Below are 20,530 nucleotides of genomic sequence, written 5' to 3'. Positions count from 1 at the left end.
TGTAAACCCAGCCATTGAGTTTGCGTTTCTCACAGAGCAGCCCTCTCCCTGTACTGGATCGCAAACTGCTTTTGGGAGTGAGGGTAGTTTCAAAATCAATTTGCAATACTGCAGTGTGTGTGTGTGTGTGTGTGTGTTGTGTATTCTCCATTCTCCGGGGGCTTGATAATCCTATTTTATACCATTTAGTATTGCATGATACACACAAAGGCGGCCTAAACAATCAAAGGAATACACCACATAAGATTTACAGCAATGTATATTTTCAAGAGTGTTTAATATTCTCATTTGATTATTTTTTTGGGGAAATGTGTTTCTATTAATAGGAAATGCTCATATTACAAGAGTGAAAGTAATGGAACACAGAAACTTCCCCGTGAAGTGGTATTTTTTACAGATCAAATCCATTATTAGTCATTAGTCAGGGCTCTTCTGGCAGTTTCTTCAAAATCCAAGCTTGCAGTTTTTCTAGCTCACTTTTGTTCAGTTCGTGATAAAGGTTTGGCAAACTCAGAAATGTAGTTGTTACTCCCAGGGATTTTAAGATCTTGTTGGTTTCCTCACCCCAAGAATACAAAACTAGCTCATCAGCAGTTCCGTGACACTGAAATAACTCAGGGAGTCCTCTTTCATCCTTCTTCAGTGCCTGTTGGCAGAGGAGACATATGCTGTGTTAGCAATCTTAAAACAAGTGAAAACAGAACTAGAAGAAAGCAGAAGGCCGATGTTTTACACTGGGTTCCCAATGAGATGCCTAGATTGGTGTGTGCATGTAATATCTAGCACATTTCGAAAGGAAGCCACATTTTTTAAAAAATATATATGAAATAAGCAATTACCTATTGCTTCTGACTATGCTCCAGACTTCCCCAACTTGCTGCCCTCCAGATTCCTTGGACTGCAACTCCCATAATTCCCAGCTGCTGGCTGGGAACTGTGGGAGTTGCATTCCAGTACATCTGGAGTGCACCATGGTGGGGAAAGATGGTCTATGATAATTGGCAGTACCTTTATGCAGGCACTCAAAGTCTCACACAATTAGAATTGCATGAGGGGAGAGTGGGGATGTGCTAGCTGGCTTTGCCCGCCTCCCTCTGGAAACCCCATCACCCTCCATTCATTGGAGGGTGCAAGTCTGCACTGGCTATGTATGCTCCCCCATATGATCTAGAACCTTGTACGATCAGGGTTCCAGATTGCACAGAGCAGCGGCTACATGAGTAAGCAGAGGTCTATGCTGCAGGCCTTCATCATGTGGACAGCACTGGAGCTGGGCAATGAGGACATGACAGAAGGGACAGGGGTGGCTAGCATGTCCCCCCCTCCCCTTTATTATGTGAGGCCATGGACTGAATAGGGATAATGACTCTCCAAGATCTAGGCAGATATCATTTCTAGCTCTGCCACTTCCAGATCTCTCAAGATGCCAGAAAATAACTCTGGGATTTTATGCATGCACAGCATGTGCTCTACCACTGAGCTAAGACCTTTCCCCATGTTTCTGCTGAACAAACAGGTATTCAGAAAGAATCTGGACTAAGTGGCTTTTATGAATGGAAAGACATTTTTATCCCTCTCTCATAATACCAGAATCTGGGTTCATCTGATGAAGCTGAATGGTATGGCATTCAGAACAGACCAAAGGAAGTAATTCACCACACACCACATAGTTAAAATATGAAACTCATTTCCACAGGATGTGGTGATGAACACCAACCTAGATGGCTTTAAAGGGTGGTTAGACAAATTCATGGAGGCTACACAGTGTCTACTAGTGATGATGGCCATATGCCACCTCCAGGATCAGAGGCAGCTTGCATCTGAATACCAGTTGCTAGGAAGCCCTTGTGTCCTGCTTGTCCCCAAGCAACTGGTTGGCCACTGTGGGAAACCAGGTGCTAGACTTGATAGGCCTTTGGTGTGATTCAGGACATCCTTATGTTGGCCAGTCAAGAATTATGGGACAGAATGAGGAATGGTGACAAAAGAACTAAACAGTAGATGAACTTGTGGGGTGGACCCAGGGTGGAAAACATGAGACTAGATGATATTAGATTAGAAACTTGATCTATCTTAAAGAAACGAGTCACGTAACCACAGGAGATTTTTAGAGTCATTTTGTATGTGTGCAACAAGTTGCATAATGGAACAGGATCTTTTGGTTTTTGCAAGGACACACAACACTGGATAAACCATATTTTGAAGTTTGGTGCAACCCCTGTTGTCCAAGGAGCGAAATGGTTTGCAAGAACCAGGTCCCACAGGGTAATCTCAACACACAGGGTGGAGGCTCAATTGCAGGTGCTCTTGGATGAAGCTGATTATCTGGATCCATTCATGTCTGGATTCAGGTCCGGTTTGGGGACAGAATCGGCCTTGGTCACCCTGATGGATGACAGGGGGAGTGCAACCCTATTACTTCTTCTTGATCTCTCAGTGGCTTTCGATACAGTTGACCACGGTAACCTCCTGGACCACCTTTGTGAGTTGGGAGTTGGAGGCATTGTTCTACAGTGGATTGACTCCTACTTGCGGGGTTGGTTTCAGAGAATAGCACTGGGTGACTGCAGTTCAGCCTCATGGCTGCTGAACTGCGGCGTACCAGAGGGCACCATCTTGTCCCCAAAGTTATTCACTATCTATATGAAGCTGTTGGGAGTGGTCATCAGAAGATTTGGGGCAAGGTGTCACCAGTATGCTGATGACACCCATCTCTATTTCTGTGAAACATCTGAATCGGGAGAGGCAGTGCATATCCTGAACCGGTGCCTGGATACAGTTATGGCTTGTATGAGGGCTAATAAACTGAAGCTGAGTCCTGATAAGACAAGAGACCCAGTGGGTTGGTGGTTCCCAGGTCCGGGAACTGGGGTGTTTGTGTGTTCTGGATGGGGTTGCACTTCCTCTGAAGGAGCAGATCCGTAGTTTGGGAGTGCTCTTGGAACCATCTTTGTCACTGGAGACCCAGGTGGCCTCGGTGGCCTGGAGTGCCCATTACCAACTTTGGTTGGTACATCAGGTATGTCTGTTCCTGGATAGGGATAGCCTAGCCATGGTGATTCATGCACTGGTTGCCTCACAATTAGAGTACTGTAACATGCTCTATGTGGGGCTACCATGTGTGTGGTTTGGAAGCTGCAGTTTGTGCAGAACGCAGCAACCAGGGTACTCACCGGGACACCTAACTCTTCCCATATTAAACCTGTGTTAAAAGAATTGCACAGGCTGCCTATTAACTACTGAGCCACGTATAAGGTTATGTTACTATCCTATAAAACCCTAAACAGCTTGGGACCAGGATACCTAGCAGACCACCTTCACTTATATACACCCAGACAATATTTACAATCATGAGAGGAGGACCTGCTTGTCATTCCAAAATGAACAAAATGTCGTCATGAAGAACCTCGATGGCGGGCCTTCTCTGTAGTGGCACCCACCCTCCCTCATGTGGTTTGGTAGGTAGAAAATGTAACATCCTTTAAACGCTTCCTGAAAACATATCTTCTTAGACAAACTCGTCCTGAACTATAACTTATTCTGGTTCTATACGATATTTTTTTGATATAAAGTTTTGATATAAAGTTTTGATATAAAGTTGCTATTTACTGTTTTACTCTGTACAGCCCCATGTACATTGATGGTGCTATATAAATAAATAAATAAATAAATAATAATAATAATAATAATAAAACTTGACTTTTTGTATATTATGGTTTTAATTGTAAATTGCCCTGAGAGCCTCAGCTATTGGGTAGATAAAAATATAATAAATAAATAAATAAAAATACAGCAAATAAATAAATAAAAATACAGCAAGTTTCTTTTTAATGAAACAAAATAAAATTGTGTAGAGAAAAAGTAGTGCAGCCCAAATCTACCTTAATTTAATTGAATATTGCAATTTGGTTGTCTAACATAACATCGAATTTGCTAAACTAGATTAGCTAACTAACTAACATGGCAGCTCGAGGAATAAATGATCAAATTAAAGTTCACTCGACATCAATCATGGATGCTGAACCTTGCGGGATTTTTAGAGATCAAAACACAGGGGGAAACAGGTAGCAAAACCATACCTGGTAAACAACTGAGTTCTTATTGAGGAAGCTTGACAGAGCAAACACTCCAGCCACGTCTTGGTGATACCTATAGGCTAGGTGCATCGCCATACATCCACCCATTGAAAAACCACCTATGGATATTTTTTAGAGGGAAACAAATGACAAAAGCATAGTAAGTGGAAACATTTAGACCCTTGGATGGCTTTCAGAATGGCTTAATACTTTCCAAACAAACATGGGTATGCAAGCAACACCTTTGAGAAAGCTAAAGTTTTAATCAACCTGCACAGGCTACAACCATGAACTTCCCAAATATGAACTTCCCAAATGTCAGTAGAGCCCACTCCATGCAGATTCATACCTAGGAAAAGCCAATCAATTAAAAAAAAAAAAAAGCATTCCCATCATCTTAACCCGCTTTCCTCCACTAGCTCACTAGATATTCATAACCCTTTGTTTTGCTGGAGCTCAGAGTCATAAGAATAAGCCGAACAAGTTTACTCCCTCTAGGGTTGCAATCTTATACACACTTACCTCGGAGTAAGTCCCACTGAAGTCAATGGGACTTACTTCTGAGTAGACATGTACAAAGTTGTGCTGTAAGCTTGTTTAGACCTTGGTCAAGCTTGACGCTCTTCATAGTCTAAAATGGGTAAGCTGTAGTTCCTCCTTGGGTCAAACATCTAGTGTCTTTCGCCTTCCTCTTATCTGGGGAGAGACCATAGCTCAACTGAAGAGTGCTTGCTTTGCGTACAGATTGTCCCTGGTCAAATTTGTGGAGCCTCCAGTTCAAAAATAAAAAGGAGATGAAAGGAAAGACCTCTTCCTGAGACCCCGGAGAACTGCTACCAATCAGAGCAGACAGTTTGGAAGCACAGGATGGACAATATGGACAAACAATATGGACAAACAGTATTGGCAGCTTCCTAAGTTCCTATCAGAGTTGTGATGCAGCAAAATCAATGGGACTTTAGCATACAACGAAGTGCTCCAAGAAGGCCTGCTTCAGACGTCCAACTGAAAACAGAGTTTAGGAACTGAGGTAAATCCCCATTAATTCACCCGGCCCCATCTACCCAGACTCATGTTTATTAAGGGACTGTTTGCCAACCTAGGTTAAAAATCGTGGTGGATACACTCCTAAACTTACTTCACATTCTCCGAATGGGTTTAAGAGTGAACTTGGTATCATTTTAGTTGGTGATGGTCACACATAACAGAGAAGATCTGGTGGTGGTGGTGGTCATGTTTGAGAGGGAATAGGGTCAGAGCAATTAATCAGACTTTCACTTCAAGTCTGAGACAGGTCAAAGACTTGTTTATTTTATGAAAGTATCTAGCTTTTTCTAGACTGAGCATTTTGATTGTAGGATGATGCATACTAAGATTCAGATTTTCTTTTTCCAGTCCAAGTCTTAACTTGTTTTGACTGTTCAACCCTTCCCTGTCACATCAAACTGAATTAGTAGCAGTGGTGGCAGAGCAATTTTACTTTTCCATAGTTGTTATTAATTTGAGAAGAAAGCTATTAATTATATGTGAATACTGTTAAGTAGAATGTTATGACCACTTTTATTACTACTAAAGAAGGGCAGTACAGATTGAATAGCACTGGGATTGTGAGCGACTGTTCTAGATGGAGAGAAATACATTTCAGGCCCATGCATTGTCTTCTTTTCTTCTGGGAGGATGCCACATGGGCTAGACAGTCATTATATAGGCTCAGAAAATCCTCAAACTAGAGACTGAAGGAATAGCTGAACTGTAGAAACACAGAAAGATAAGCAATTGAGCTGTTGCTTTATATATAAACCACAGTCAGCCATGGGCTGAAAGCACACTTCGTTTTTGTTTAAAGAAATGTCTTAACTGCTCACGAGCCCTCTGCTCATTTCCTTGTGCCAGTCATCAAATGATGCCATCGCCCCAAAGCTCATAAAAATACAGTGGAAAAGATTTGCCCTGTATAAATATGCATATATTCACTCCTAGTCTTTGGCATATTGCGCGTACATAAAATTAAGTACATTTTGATATTTCAGAATACAGAAGCAAAATGAGGCACATGGAAATCTCATTAATTTGCAAATCATTTAATCTCTCTTCTCTCTCTCTCTCTCTCTCTTCTTTCTGCATACACTTAGTCACTAATTGGCAAAGCAGCTTGCAATTACTCACCAGCAGTGCCTGATAATGCAGCCACCTTCTGTGAGGAGCACATTAAGCAATGTGGCTTTCAGGAGGCTCCTGCAGTTCAGGGGAAAGCCGAATGCCAAAGGCTGGTTCATTGAAAACTGGGGCAGTATCTAATGGTGTCATTTTGCAAACTCAAATTGTGCTGTCAGACCCCTGCGGAATCTTTCTTTTGTGCAAGGGCTTGTGGATTACGCTTGTGCAACCAGCTGTGCAACCGCACTTGGGCAAACTTAACTTTGGTTAGATCCTCCTACACATAGTTTGGGACCTAGTTTCCGCTAGTGCAATGTCATTTGCGTGAGTGGAGTGACACATTTGGATACTGTCCCTGGTTTTCTAGGGGGAAACCTGCAGCGTCTCCTTCAGTATGTTTACAGTCTCTAGGTCAGGGTTCCCGAGGGGACTTCCAAAACCTCTCACAAAGCTCTCCTCTCCCTGGCCTCTTCAAATTAAATTAAATTAAATTATAAACTTTGGGAAAATGTTAGGGCACTCTTCTTTCTCTTTCTAGCCTTGCTCTTTCTCTTCCCGTTAAGCCTTTGCCTTGCTATGTTCCTCTCCCTCCCAGACTTTAGCCTCGCTATTACTCTCCACCCCACTTCTTTGATTGGTCAGGCCCCCATGGCAACCATTATGTGACTAGCTATATCCTACACGGGAGCCATTTTCTGCTGATGGCCACAGCAGTTTCTCAATTCACAAATGTGCCCACAGGTCAAAAATGGTTGTGGGATCCCATGCTCTAGGTAAATATCCTAGACCAGGGGTGGAGAATGGGCTCATCTACACCAAGCAGGATATTTCACTATGAAAGTGGTATATAAAAGGCAGGAGCCACACCAAGCAGCATATAGCAGTATGAAAGCGGTATGTCTCAATGGGCCCCAACAGTTGTCACTACACTTCAATACCGCTATAAAGCAGTAGTGCGGCTCCTGCTTTTTATATACCACTTTCATAGTGGAATATCCTGTTTGGCGTAGATGAGCCCAATGTGTGGCCATCCAGATGTTGGTGCACCACAATTCCCATTAGCTGTAGCCAACACAGCCAATGGTGAGGAATGATAGGATTTATAGTCCACCAACCTCTAGAGGACCACATATTCCCCATCCCTGTTCTGGAGTGAAAGCGTTTCAAATTCCTAGACACAAAGGATTTAATTGCAGGCCAAATGTTGTGATTGCAAAGCAGCACTGTTACCACGTAAGCCTACCCTAGTCCTGTATAAGCTTGTGTTGAACATAATACGTAAAACACACAGAGTGAAGTGAGATTTTAGCCAGCTTTCAATATCTAAAGTGAAATCTAAAAAATGAAATATATATTACAATAACTTAGACCTGTGAAACACTTCACTAGATTGACAAAGAATACAATATGCAATGGTTAGACCAATGACATCATTTTAATAGCATACAGATTGATATATTCAAGGTTTTCAGATTTATCCCTTTGCCGTGGGTATAAATAGGTGCCTAGGGCAAAAACAACATGAAACGTGATGTCTTAAACTCAGCTGTGGCTGCTGAAATCCTACTGAAGTAACTAGGAATTAAGCAGCCTAATTGCATCTATAACTACAGACAGAATAGTGGCTACCATTTAAAGCAAATCAGAAGCAGTCAACACAGACTGTGTGGACCAGCTAAGCACTACAATTGTCCAAGCATCAATCATCTCAATGGGTTTAGTGCAGGAATTGATTCATCCTCGGGAAACCTTGGGCCATGTAACATTAAGGTTCATCCTGCTTTTCAATTAAATGATCCTCAAGGAGTCTGCAATAATAGACAACTCTCCCACAAACTCAAAAGCCCTCTTTCCCGTGGTCGACAGATGGGGCCAAAGTGTGCTTCCCTTCAGCTGTGTTGTCCCAGGGCAACTGCCAGATGGAGCCAAATATTCTTTCTGACAGGGGTAAGGCAATCCTGCAATTGTCCATTCTCTGCTGGATCGATGGGGCCAGGTTGGTCTCCCCATCACCAGGATGTTATTACTTAGAGGCAGAGGGTGCAACCTCCGAGTGGCCTCTTTACTCTGTCCTCATCCATCAAACAGAGAGAGGTCTGCTTCCCTTCTGCTCTCCAGTTCCCAGGGCAACTCTGAGCCTGCACTTTGTGGGCAAGTTTTTGAACAGTTATGCAACAGTGAAAATAGTCTTACTATGAATAATGGGCTGCAAGGAGGGAGAGGGAGAAGCACCCACCCACGCAACAGAGCTCCTCAAAATCTGTGAGATTAACAGTCTCTAGGAATGGTGCTCTTGCACTCATGTCCTCCCTCTGTGCTTCCTATATGCATCTGTTGGGCAACTGTGTGAACAGAATGCTGGCTGGGGAATGCTGGGAGTTGTAGGACTTATTTTCTGTCTGAACATGCATAGGATTGCACCCTTAATTGTGCACCTTTTCATCCATTTTAAAGTTGTACTTTTCTTTTCTTGTTTTTTGTATTTGTTTTATGTTGGAAAGTTACCGTGTAATCTGGTATGATCAAGGGCAGTATAAAAGTGTTTGAAAGAAAGAAGTGCCAGTAGGGGAAAAAGTGATGCAACTTTCAAAGATATTCTGTTAAACACCCAAACTGAGAAATTTCTTGCTAAAGCAGAAAAGATACAAATGGGAAAGAGGCAACAGTACTGGGGCATGTGATGCCATTGTTTTCATTAAGCTCCTTTTGTCCCTCTTTTGTTATTGACTGCTCTCTTTCTCCAAAATACACGGTATTGTACTTCTTCACCATCTTGTTCATACACAGAAGAGACTAAATACACCATTATTTCTAAGAAACACGGCAACTTTCATGTTCCTTCTCCCGTGGTCCAGTAGCTATGGAAGAAGTCTAGCAATAAACAACAGAGTGGCGGCATGTCTCATGTTATTGTAATGAAACAAGGGGTCAAAAAGCATGCATGTATTCTTTGGCATACTGTCGAGTCTACGGCTCTGTCACAGGGAGTTTATTTTCACTGGCGGCTTATAAAAGTGACTACAGGTGGCAGGAACCCATTGGCTTGGATCAGCATTTCTGTGGCATACCAAACTCGTAGAAAGAAGGAAAAAAGGGAAAATTGACCGGTAAAACTAGGAAAGAGGAAATGAGGACTTTGCTAGAGGTAGCTAAGAAAAACAAGTACTACACTGTGGGTTGTATCCAATGTTAGTGTAACTTAAGCCCCATTTGTCTCAATGGGTCTACTCTAAGTTGGATTAAAGTTGGATCATTGTGAGTTCAGCAAAGAGACAAACGCCACTTACACCTACAAGAGAGATTTATATTATTTATTTATTTGTTAGGTATTTATACTGCCCAACAGCCTAAGCTCTCTGGGCAGTTTACAATATCCAAAAGCAGTCTTCCATGTGTGCTGCTGATGTACATCTTTATGAGCTAGCTGGATGCGTCTTTTGATAGGAATACATTTCCGGGGGCCCCAGTTGTTATGAGTGATTAGCTGTTCATGATGCCATCTGGAATGCAGCCTTTAAATCGAAGGCTTGATATGAACAGGGAAGCTATTTCTCACTTTTTATGAGTAGTTGTCCATCAAGACAAGTATTGTCTGTTTTGATTGGTGTCTCAGACAGAGGTCTTTCACATCACCTGATTTATTTTAGAAAAATGATGTCATGCATTGAACCTAGGACCTTCCACATGCAACCCATATAGTTTGCCACTGAGCTATGAAATTGTTTAAAGGAAGAGAGAGATCAAGGAGAGAAAGGACCGATGTTCAGAATCTGTCAGGTGGATACGAATATGAAAAAAATGCTAATAGTTAAGCATAAGAGAAAACTTGGATGGAATGAATATTTTCAATAATACTGTGATTAAACTACTACATTGTTGGAATGATGCTTATGGACCAAGCTGAATTACAGAACATTTCTTTTTAATTATGTAAAACACACTATGTTTTAACCCAAAATGTACTAACTGCATTACTTTATTATTATTGTTTAAACTGTGCTAAATTCACCTGCACTACTTAAATAACTAAAAAGAAAGTTTTCTTTGGGCAGTCCACAGTCAGTTTGGGCATCTTCATAGAGCAAAACTGTTCCAAGCAGAAACATATTCCCCAAAAGTGACTTTCCAGACAGAAAATGTCTCTCCAGAAAAGCCTACCCCAAGATTTTGTTTTTCTAGAACACATTGCAAGGCAGATGCCTTCTTAGCTAGTCCTGTGGAAGACACCTGCTCTACTCCTTATGCCACAGGGATAGCAGGTAAAAAAGGAAAATTAGATCAAACAAACTCCGTAATTCAAACAAACTCCATCCAAGACAATGTATCCTGTAACCAAGACTACAAAGCACTAAGGAAAAGAAAACAGGGACCTTCAAAGAGTGGGGTGGGGGTGGGGATGGGGGCTAGATCCAGAAAGAAAACAGGCAAAGAGGATCCTGGCTCCATCACTGAGAATCTTGGTGGCATCTGGATATGATTTAGAAGTTCCCACATTAAACACCAATTTTCACCACCTTAGATGGTTCATTGGCATGACTGCAGCACTTCTTTCATTCCGATGTGATGAAGGTTTAGGGCTGGTTCACAGAGAACATTTTCCCCATATAGAATATGGGAGGGAGGAAACACAAAACCCAGCATACATCATCATATATGATAGTTCCACAAGTTAAGAAGCAGCTGTAGCTTCCAAGCAACAAGTATGTATAGCAAACAATGTATACATTAAACAATGTATGTATAAACAAAATGGCCAACGCAACAGGGCTTTCCTCCTATCCACGCGTCGAACATGTGGATAGGAGCGACAGCCCACGCTACTTCTAGCGCGGGCTGGCCCCTCCTTACGCCCGGATTGTCAGGTAGGTCTAGCAAGGCCCATAGTGTGTTGTGTAAAGCATGACTTAGCATGTTGTGTGATCTATTTATAACCATGGTGGCTACATAACAATGGTTTAAACATGCTCACTAAACATTTGTTGTATAAAGTTTAGCGTCCTAATCATGGTTTAGTGTGTTGTCTGAACAAGCCCAGTGAGAGAGAGAGAAAAAGGCTCATCTATAGAGCATTTGAACAGGCATAGTGTTCGTTGAAAAGCTAAACAATATTGGCCATTGTCAACTAGGATGTTTTCCTGTTCAACTCTCATCAAAATGACTGGGAGCTGTGGAAAAGGATGGCTATGGTCTTATGCCTAGCTGCAGCATAAGAAGATGACACTCCGTCACCTCAGAAAGAACTAATGGGCATTTGGTTGCTCTCTGCCCAGGCCTGTCTCCCACAATGGCCATTCCACATAGTTATTCTTTCCCAATCCGGTGACCTCCAGATGTGTTGGACTATTATGATTCCCACCATCCCCAGCTGGTGGGATTTGTAGGCCAACATCTGGAGGGCAGCAGGTTGGAGAAGCCTGCAACATTAGCATAACTATGGAATCTTAGTGGCTGAATTTGCAGGTTTTCTTGTTTGCACCCTGTTGCCTTTTTCATTTGTAACTTGCTTATTAGACTATTCTCACCGGCAGGGAATGTGTTGTTTTCTTAATCTTTGTACAGTGCCCAGGAAACTCTATGGCAGTATAGTGCAGTGAGGAGCTAGTGGTTCTTAAAGCAACTGGAAATGAGAGGGAATGCTCATTTCAGGGACAAGCCACGTCAGCAGTGCTCTCAGAAGAGAGCTCTGCTGACCTGTCCCAATCTGGAAAAGAGCATTTCTGCTCATTTCCGGGTTGCTTTAAGAACTGCTAGTTCTGGTTGTGCTAATCTTGCTGGTGCAACAGAACTAGCAGAGGAGCAAAGATAGTATAGGATACTGCCCCTGAAATACATCGTTTATAGTTTTTCAATAGCTTTCCTAGCTATTTCAATGCAGCCTTGGATAGTAGAACTAGTTTTCAAATGATAGAAAATATTGTTCCAATTATTACTCAGCTCCTTAGCCCAACAAAGATGCAAATAAAAACTATGTTAGGCAGTGTCAAGAAAGAGCTTATGCGTGCCCTGGACTGTTACCTCTGACTACTTACAAAGGCCCAAGTAGACAATTGCCTCCTCTTTACAACAGAATCCTAACGTTACAAACTCTGTTAGAATACACATTGCTACTAATTATAACAGCTGGGGGATAGCACCTAAAAGGCATTAACAGAAATGCTACCTAAGCATGAACGAGTTCTTTGGATGTTCAAAACCTCCATATCCACTCACCACATTTTCAGGCTTGGCTCAGATCACAGGATGAGCACTCTGACCAAAGTTAAATATTTTCTTCTCTTAAATCTTACCCAAGAGTATCCTGTTCTTTCTGATGCCATTTTTAACTTCGTCATCAATCAAACCCGTAAGTGCTTGACACATCGAGTCAATTGTTTCAATATGTTCTGGGCAATCGTTAGAGATCTTATATCTGTCAAACCACACATTGGACAAGGATCCTCTCATAGGTGTATACGGTCTGGAAGAGAGGTTGATGAAAAATGTGTGAGAACAAAATCATAATCATGGAAATCCCCAAGTAATTCTGTGTCTTAGGGTCTTCTGTCCACATACACGAGGGCAGTGGCACATGGTCATTGTTCAACCATGCTTAAACTACATGTGACAACAGCAGAGCTGTTTGCTTAAGCCAAAGGTGCACAACCATTTCAGTCCTGATGACTGCATCAGGTAACTGCAGAGGTGATAAGGACAGCACATGTGTCCCTGAAACCTCAGTTCTTAAACCAGCGAGGAATCCAGGCCCCTAGCCCTTCTCCCTTCCCTAATTGTCTTGCTGAAGGATCCTGACACCCCACATTCTTGTTACCTAAAACTTTACAGGGAAAAAAAAACGTTAAAAAAGGGGGTGTACTCTACGAATATGCTCTATGGTACCTGCTATAGAGGCCCCGTTCCTAGAGAATACTAAGAAGTATGCAGGAGACTTCAAGCACTGTTTCCTAGGACAGTCTGCAAACAGAGCTACAGAGCCCGTTTTAGAGTGTTTTTGCATTTTTCAGCCTGGGCTTTTTCTGGGGTGGCTGCCTGGCTGCCAGAAAGGGCTTGGGAGGCCTCCTGCAGTCTGAAGGCTGCACCCTCTGCACTCCTGGTTTATACCTGGGTCTGAGCCAGTCATTTCAAAAAGAGAGAAGACCTATTCAGGTGTTCTAACATTTAATAAAGTAAATGCGCAGAAAGGGGAGCATTCTCTCCTCTCCATATAGTTACCATCCACATATAGAGGATAATTGAACTGCTGATGTGGTGGTGGTGGGGACAGGGATAACATGCTCCCCCTTGCACATTTACTTTATTCAGTTTGAGAACACCTGAATAGGGCTTATGTGTGTGTACACACACAGCACATTTAAGATCAAAACCATACGTATATTACACTACCATGGGCATTTCCCAGGAGTAGAGTCTAGCTGCATGTACTCTGGGCACCTAGAGCGTAGAACTGTGTGTATCTCCAGCTTTTATGAAGGGTCGAGCTTTAGTTCTGGTCAGTTTGGAAGGAAGCCCACTTCATCTCAGGAAGCACCAGAAAAGTTCTAAAGGAGCCCAACTTGGCTTGGGCTTCAAACTAATCTGAGGCACATCCTCAGTCACTGTTATTACTGACATGGCAGTAATAGTGACCATTTTACTAGCATGGGCTGAACAGGGCTAACTTTAAGATCACTTAGTAAATTTGTGACAATGGGGAGATCTGAATTTGGTTCTTCTGGTTTCTACCAATACACCAGGGGTGGGCAGAAAGTATATCTCCAGATGTTTTCAAATTCAACTCCCGGCAATTCTATTGGCCATGCTAGCAGCGGCTTTTGGAAGTTGAAGTCCAAAAGGTCTGGTGATTTACCTATGGCCCATCCCTGGTCTACACTGTACAAACTGCATAAAGGAACATACTATGCAGAGGGCCACCATCACTTGGAGCATTTCCACATCCCCACCAGTGGCTCTTCATCCAATAGCAGCTAGCTGCATGGTGAACAATTTTAAATATCGCAGGTGGGGGCTGAGAACCTCAACACAGGGAAACTATTTTCAGCAACATCCCTTTGGCAACCAGAATACATGTTCCAGCTCAGTGATTTTAACAAGTCGTATTTCCCAGTGAGTGTGCTTAGGGATGTAGCTATGGGCTTATAAATTAGCACTAAGTTCCTGTCAGACCTGGGCCATGGATCACAGTTTGTGGTGACTGAGCAGCCAGGAACTAGAGGTCATGGGTCAAGCCAGAAGTCAGGACTGGAGAACAAGTGAGAACTGAAAGATGAAGCTCAGTGAGTTTTCACTGCCTTGGCTCCCTGGATTCCGTCTTGATCATCCACGAGTTGGTGCGACTTGGGGCGCAACAAGTCTGGCCAAATTGTGAATTTTTTGGGGTCCCCCCCCAAAAAAATCATTTTGTGGCAGCCACCACAAAAATGGTGGAGAAAATTCTGTAAAAGTAGCCTTTTTCAAAGCGGGTGAGAAGAAACAAACAAATCAAAAATCCTCTCAGGAAAATGTCTTCTGAGAAACTCTGGCTTAGTTCTACCTCATACACTTGAAAACAGACCTTTCTTTCTATGCAACTGAAGCTATTCCATTCTGGAACTGTCACCACCATGTGGAATTTGGCCTTAATTGCCCATTAATGGCCCCGACGTACATACTGAGCTACCCTGTTCATACAGACTGTTTCTTTTTAAAAAACTGAAGCAGCACATGCACAACCATTTTGAATCTGCTGCCTCTGTTAAAATAGACAGCACCAACTTTTTGTACATCTATTTTTCTGAATCAAAATGTAAGAAAATGTACAGGAAATGTGTATTTTGAAAGAGGTTGCCATTATCTTTCTTTTTAAAATAATAATAATAATGATAATAATAATGTCACAGAAGGAGGAATGTGTAATCCATTCCTTCCAAGATGAAGCTCTGGAATCCAGTTCTGGTACCAGGACTGTCAATCCAGTTTAGCAGCAATATAAAACATTGGTCACAAAAGGGACAATACAGTCTGAAGTATAATTGTAATGGGCAATTAGGTTGTCAGACAATACAGAGTAGAATACACTCCATTTAAAAAATAGGTAGCAGGGTCTTTCTTCTAAATTGGCATGCACTAAATCTGGGTAGACGGGGCTATAGTACGGATGCCATTCCTTCTACAATAGAACAAAGAGGTTTGTTTTCTTTTCTTGACATCCAGTTTTGTGTAGATTAATCCATTGGTACTAGCTCCTGATGTCTCTTGGCTCCCATCCCATTGGCAACAGAAGCGTTCACCATCAGCATGGATGCCAGAGTTTTCAACTACCACTCTGAAGAACAGCTGTATGTGTGCGCACTAAAAAAAGGTCTAAATATGTCAGCTCAGCTTCTTCACTGTAATAAATTCTGTCTGCTGAAACCTCTTTTACTTCCGTCAGCCATGGGCACGATCCAAACAAAGTTAAATCATATGTTTTAAGAATCTTTGATTTCAATGTGGGGAGATTTAACCACTTGGCTAGATCTTACCCATTTTTGTTTCGCCCACTGAAGGTGGATGCATATGCTTAATTGCTTTCCTGAATCTGAGCCTAGAGTTTTGAGTAAGGTTCCATCTTTGTATATCATAAATCAGCTTTACTCCCACAACCTCAAAATGTAATTAAAAAGCGAATTAAAATAATTGCTGAACATATATCTCCCTACCCAAAAAACCCAATGTTTTTAAAGTTTTGCTTTGTCTTTTCTTCGCTTCTAAACCTTTAACAAGTTTAGGATGTCAGCCCAAACCAGAGTTGGGCAATTTGTGGCTCTCATAAGAACATAAGATGAGCTATGTTGGATCAGACCAAGGATCCATCTAGTCCAGCATTCTGTTTACACAGTGGCTGACCAGCTGTCAATGGGAAACACACAAGCAGGACATGAGAGTAACAGCATAATTATATTGTCTTATAATTTTGTTGTGTATTTTAAACGTTTATGTCCTCCCCCCCCTCAATGTATATTTTAAACTTTGTAAGGCCACCTTGAGGCCCAGCATTGGGCAAAAGGCGGGATACTACTACTACTACTACTAATAATAATAATAATAATAATAGCACCATCCCGACCATATTCCCCAGAAACTGGTATACAAAGGCTTACTGCCTGTGATACTGGAGGTATTAGATGTTTTGGCCTACAACTCCCCTCATAGCCCTAGCTGTGCTAGCTAGGGCTGATCGAAGTTGCAGGCCTAAATACCTGGAAGGCCACAAAATGCCCACTCTGGACTAAGGATTTGGTTTTAAAGCACAAACAAGGCTATATTTCAGCCATGTATTTATGTAGGGTTTTATATTTATGAAATATGTGTGCATCCAAAATGTTTAACATACCTGTCTGTCTATCCATCCATCCATCCATGATGGAGGAGAGAAAATATCAGCAAAATGCGAGCTCACCACAGTTCTCCAAATTCCATCTTGAAGGTCATTCTGACTCGAGTCCATATCAGATTGTAAGCTTTGTTTTATTGTTTTGCACAAAAATCCATGCATATTTCCCCAAATGTATGCATTAATCCTGCACATTTTTTAAATGTATGGATTCTTCTCCCATTTATTCTAGCGTATTTGTGCACATTTTTTCAAAAGTGTTTTTAGAATGTTTTGAGGATGTTTTAACAATGTATATTATGTTTTAATTCAGTTTTATGTATTTTATATTTGCTGTTGTTCCCCGCCTCGATCAGAATGGAGAGGTGGGTAAAAATAAAATTATTATTATTATTAAAAGTACGCATTTTGGGTGTGTGTGTGTGTCTGCAAATCATACTGTAAGATTGGAAATACATGGACTTCAACCGCAGTTTGCATCTATGTTCAGTCTGGGAGGTGCAAGCTAGGTAAAATTCTGATCCAAACCAAACTGAAATGAATTTCTCATACATCCCTAGCAACAATCACTTACACCTTTCTCCTACCAGTCTTCAACAGTTGCCGATGCTTCCTTTCTTCCCCTTCCTCTAGAAAAGAGAATTCAAACATCTGGGCTCAAGACCCTGGTTTCAGGTATGCTTATGCACATCGGATTGCTTTGCTACTATGCATGCTTGCTTTTACCTGGAGCGATGGATTCACATATGAATGTACATCTCTTCTTTTGTCTGTACTTGCTTAAATGTACTCAAAACTCGAGGCTCAGATTCAGGGAAGCAATTAAGCATATGCATCCATCTTCAGTGGGCGAAACAAAAAGGGGTAAGATCTAGCCAAGTGGTTAAATCTCCCCAGATTCAAATCAAAGTTACTTAAAACATATGCGGCTGACAGTGTCAACTGATTCCACTGAAAAGCATTGTGCTTGTTTGAAGTGACAGAGCTTTCCTACCCGTATGGCCCCGTCACATGTGGAAATTGATGCTTGGTGTTGGATGTAGTGTTGGATCAAGTGCTGGATATAAGAACATAAGAAGAGCCCTGCTGGATCAGACCAAGAGTCCATCTAGTCCAGCACTCTGTTCACACAGTGGCCAACCAGCTGTCAACCAGGGACCCACAAGCAGGAGATGGTGCAACCGCACCCTCCCACCCATGTTCCCCAGCAACTGGTGTACATAGGCTTATTGCGTCTGGTACTGGAGATAGCACATTGCCATCAGGACTAGTAGCAATATAGTCATGTATGAATGGAGGCTCAAGAAGAGATGCAAAGAAATGAAGAACACAGCTCTTGCCTTCTGGAATTACCTCAATGCAGCAACTAAGAAATAATGCATCTCTGGCTAAGAACGAGGCAAACTGTGTATTTGGGGGCACATTTTGGACAAAATGTACCCCAATATACGGTTCCAAAATCTCCTGAAAAATCTCGCACCCTTTTCTGACAGTCAGCGTTGCTTATGCATTTGTCATGATTTCTGGTCACACTACCATTTTGACTTCACCTGGTATCACCAGGGCTCAGGCGTTGCCTATATAAGCTGCATATTGTGCAGAGGGCCAGGCTTAACAACTGTTAGCTTCTCTAAACCAGGAGTAGGGAACTTCGTTTCCTTCAGATGTTTTGGACTCCAACTCCTGTAAGCCCAGACAGAAAAGCCAATGGTCAGGGATTATAGGAGTTGACATCCAGTGCAATGGGAGGATGCCATATTACCTGCCCCTGTACTAAACCATAAAGCAGTTGCAAGAGAAACATTTCCACCTGGAGTCTAAAAGAAATAAAATGTATTCGCAGACCAGGCCCCTGTCTTGATGGTGGTGCTTTGGTGTCGCAAGGCCTCCGACTCCCGCACTTGCGTTCCTTCCCGCCATCTGCACGGGAAGGAACACAAGTGCGGACTTTCTGCCACAGCTGCCACTGCGCTGAGCACTGGGAAGGATGGGGGAGGAACGAGGCAGCCAGAGGAGGACGAGGAGAGGGACGCAGGGCACCTGAACCACCTCTCCTCCCTTTGGCCTCCCTCTGGCTGCCCGTTCCTTCCCCCTCCCCATTTTTGTATTCTTATTATCTGTATCTGCGCAGCTTCGCAGATACACATAATAAAGCTTTAAAAATTAAAAAATTGGGGGAGGGGAGGAACGGGCTTTGTACCTGTCCTCCCACCCCTTTTTATTTTTTTATTTACCACGGGGCACTCCTGAGCTCCTGAAGGTCCACCTCCTTTGCTGTCCAGCTGATGGCAACCAATCAGGGGGTCCACAGCCAAAAAAGTTGGGGTAAGTGCCCGACTTTTTTTCAGCGGAGTTTCTGGGTTTGCCCCTGGATGGCTTCGCAATGGCGGCTGCGTCATGTAGATAACCTGTCACTACTGCAAATTCACCCTGGGGCAAACCCATCGTTTAGACAAGCCCCAGCGCACTGCAGTATCCAACCCTGCCCATATGCTAGCGGGACCCAACTGTAACCCATTGCTTAAGGTTGGAGGAAAAGGATAGGAATCAGAAGGACAGGAATGCTGTAAGCACCCGACTGAGTTCGGGAGTCTGATGGGCTGCCCCAAGCCCCACAGACCCAGTCAGGCACATTTCATGTGAATGTGGACCTGCGCTCGAGCACTCGCAAGGCCCCTACAAGCGAGGGGAGAGTGCGCAATTTCACAGATACTGAACACTTGCCAGGACAAGCCAAGCCTCAAAAGGTCACGCGGCCCAATGTGCAGGGTTGGACAGCAGGGGCGATGGGGCAAGCATCCACCGAATTGGACGCAAGTGAGTTTGCCCACCCTTACAGAAGGATTAATAAAATATTTCCTTGAGAGTCTGGGTGGGTACTGTCCAGAGCAAGTCTCAACACAATTTTACTGACTCATCTCAGTTATGATCAGCAAGACTCCCGTGGATCAAGTAGCTGCCAATCTATTTAAAATAGTGCCAAGCTGACTGGTGGTTTTGTATTGTGGCCAAAAAGAGAGACCTACTCTGAGAAGCTCAGGAAAAAAGCCTGAGCCACTGCAGGCTCAGGAAAAAAAATTGCACTACGAAGAAACCATTTCCGAGGGCTCCACAAATATTTACTTAAATGGGAGTTCAAAATTCTTTACAAAATGTATAATAAAAAGTGCATATGTTATCTGCCTGTAGAATTCATTTATTCATTGGTTAACTCTGGATTTACAATGGGAAGAATTGTGAGAAAGTAATGCTACATAACACAAAGATTCTTTGACCTAAATCTGTTGAAGGGGAGCATAACAAGGTACAGTATATTTATTTCAAAAAGTTGAGACGACATAATTTTAACCTGACCACGTTAGCTTCTTTAATGCCAATTTAAGCTATCACTTTCTATTTAAGAGAAAAGCAAAAGGGAGGGAGGGGAGGAGGGGAAAATCAGTATTCTGTCCCAATTTAGAAATTCAACAGAAAACAAATATTTAATTCACACTGTTAGCAGCTGAAACAGTATTTAAGGCTGCAGCCATGCCCACTCAAAGGAGGGAGAAAAAACACCCATTTGCTTGAACCCCCCCCCCCCACAAACCCTCCACTTGGGCAGACGTGGCAGTGGATGCTATTTTTAAAGCCCCAACTTAAGTTACAGCACATTTAATCACAATAATTGAGGGGGTGGAGGAGCAGAGAAAAAAGAAGTTATATTTAACCACAGTAAGTTGATTCAGTTGTTATTTCTACATTGTATGTAATTCAGTGGCTCATTCAAATACAAACCATGATTCCTACCCAATTCCTTACCGAATGTAAGGATATCTAATCTTTGCAAATGTATTATTAACTGAACTTTCTAGAACTCTGCCTTTGAAAAATACACTCCTCAAAGTTACTTCTTGCTTGCATGTAAACAATGAGCACTAGTTAACACATTGCCCCCTTGAGGTCTTTT

General features: G+C 42.5%; 1 protein-coding gene across 1 annotated transcript in view; it reads right to left on the bottom strand.

The window, feature by feature from the left end:
• Nucleotides 1-258: 258 nt before the first annotated feature.
• LYPLAL1 (lysophospholipase like 1) overlaps nt 259-20,530 on the bottom strand; it is a 32,766-nt gene continuing 12,494 nt past the window's right edge. Inside the window, exons 3-5 of the mRNA XM_063125581.1 lie at nt 12,521-12,690; nt 4,080-4,195; nt 259-646 (exon numbers count right to left, since the gene is read on the bottom strand). Of these exons, the coding sequence (XP_062981651.1) occupies nt 422-646; nt 4,080-4,195; nt 12,521-12,690 (511 nt within the window). The 3' untranslated portion in view covers nt 259-421. The remainder of the gene's footprint in view (nt 647-4,079; nt 4,196-12,520; nt 12,691-20,530) is intronic.

Source organism: Elgaria multicarinata, chromosome 4, assembly GCF_023053635.1.
Source record: "Elgaria multicarinata webbii isolate HBS135686 ecotype San Diego chromosome 4, rElgMul1.1.pri, whole genome shotgun sequence".
NCBI lineage: Eukaryota > Metazoa > Chordata > Lepidosauria > Squamata > Anguidae > Elgaria > Elgaria multicarinata.
Note: the sequence above shows the minus strand (reverse complement) of the source record. Positions and strands in the feature narration are given on the sequence as shown.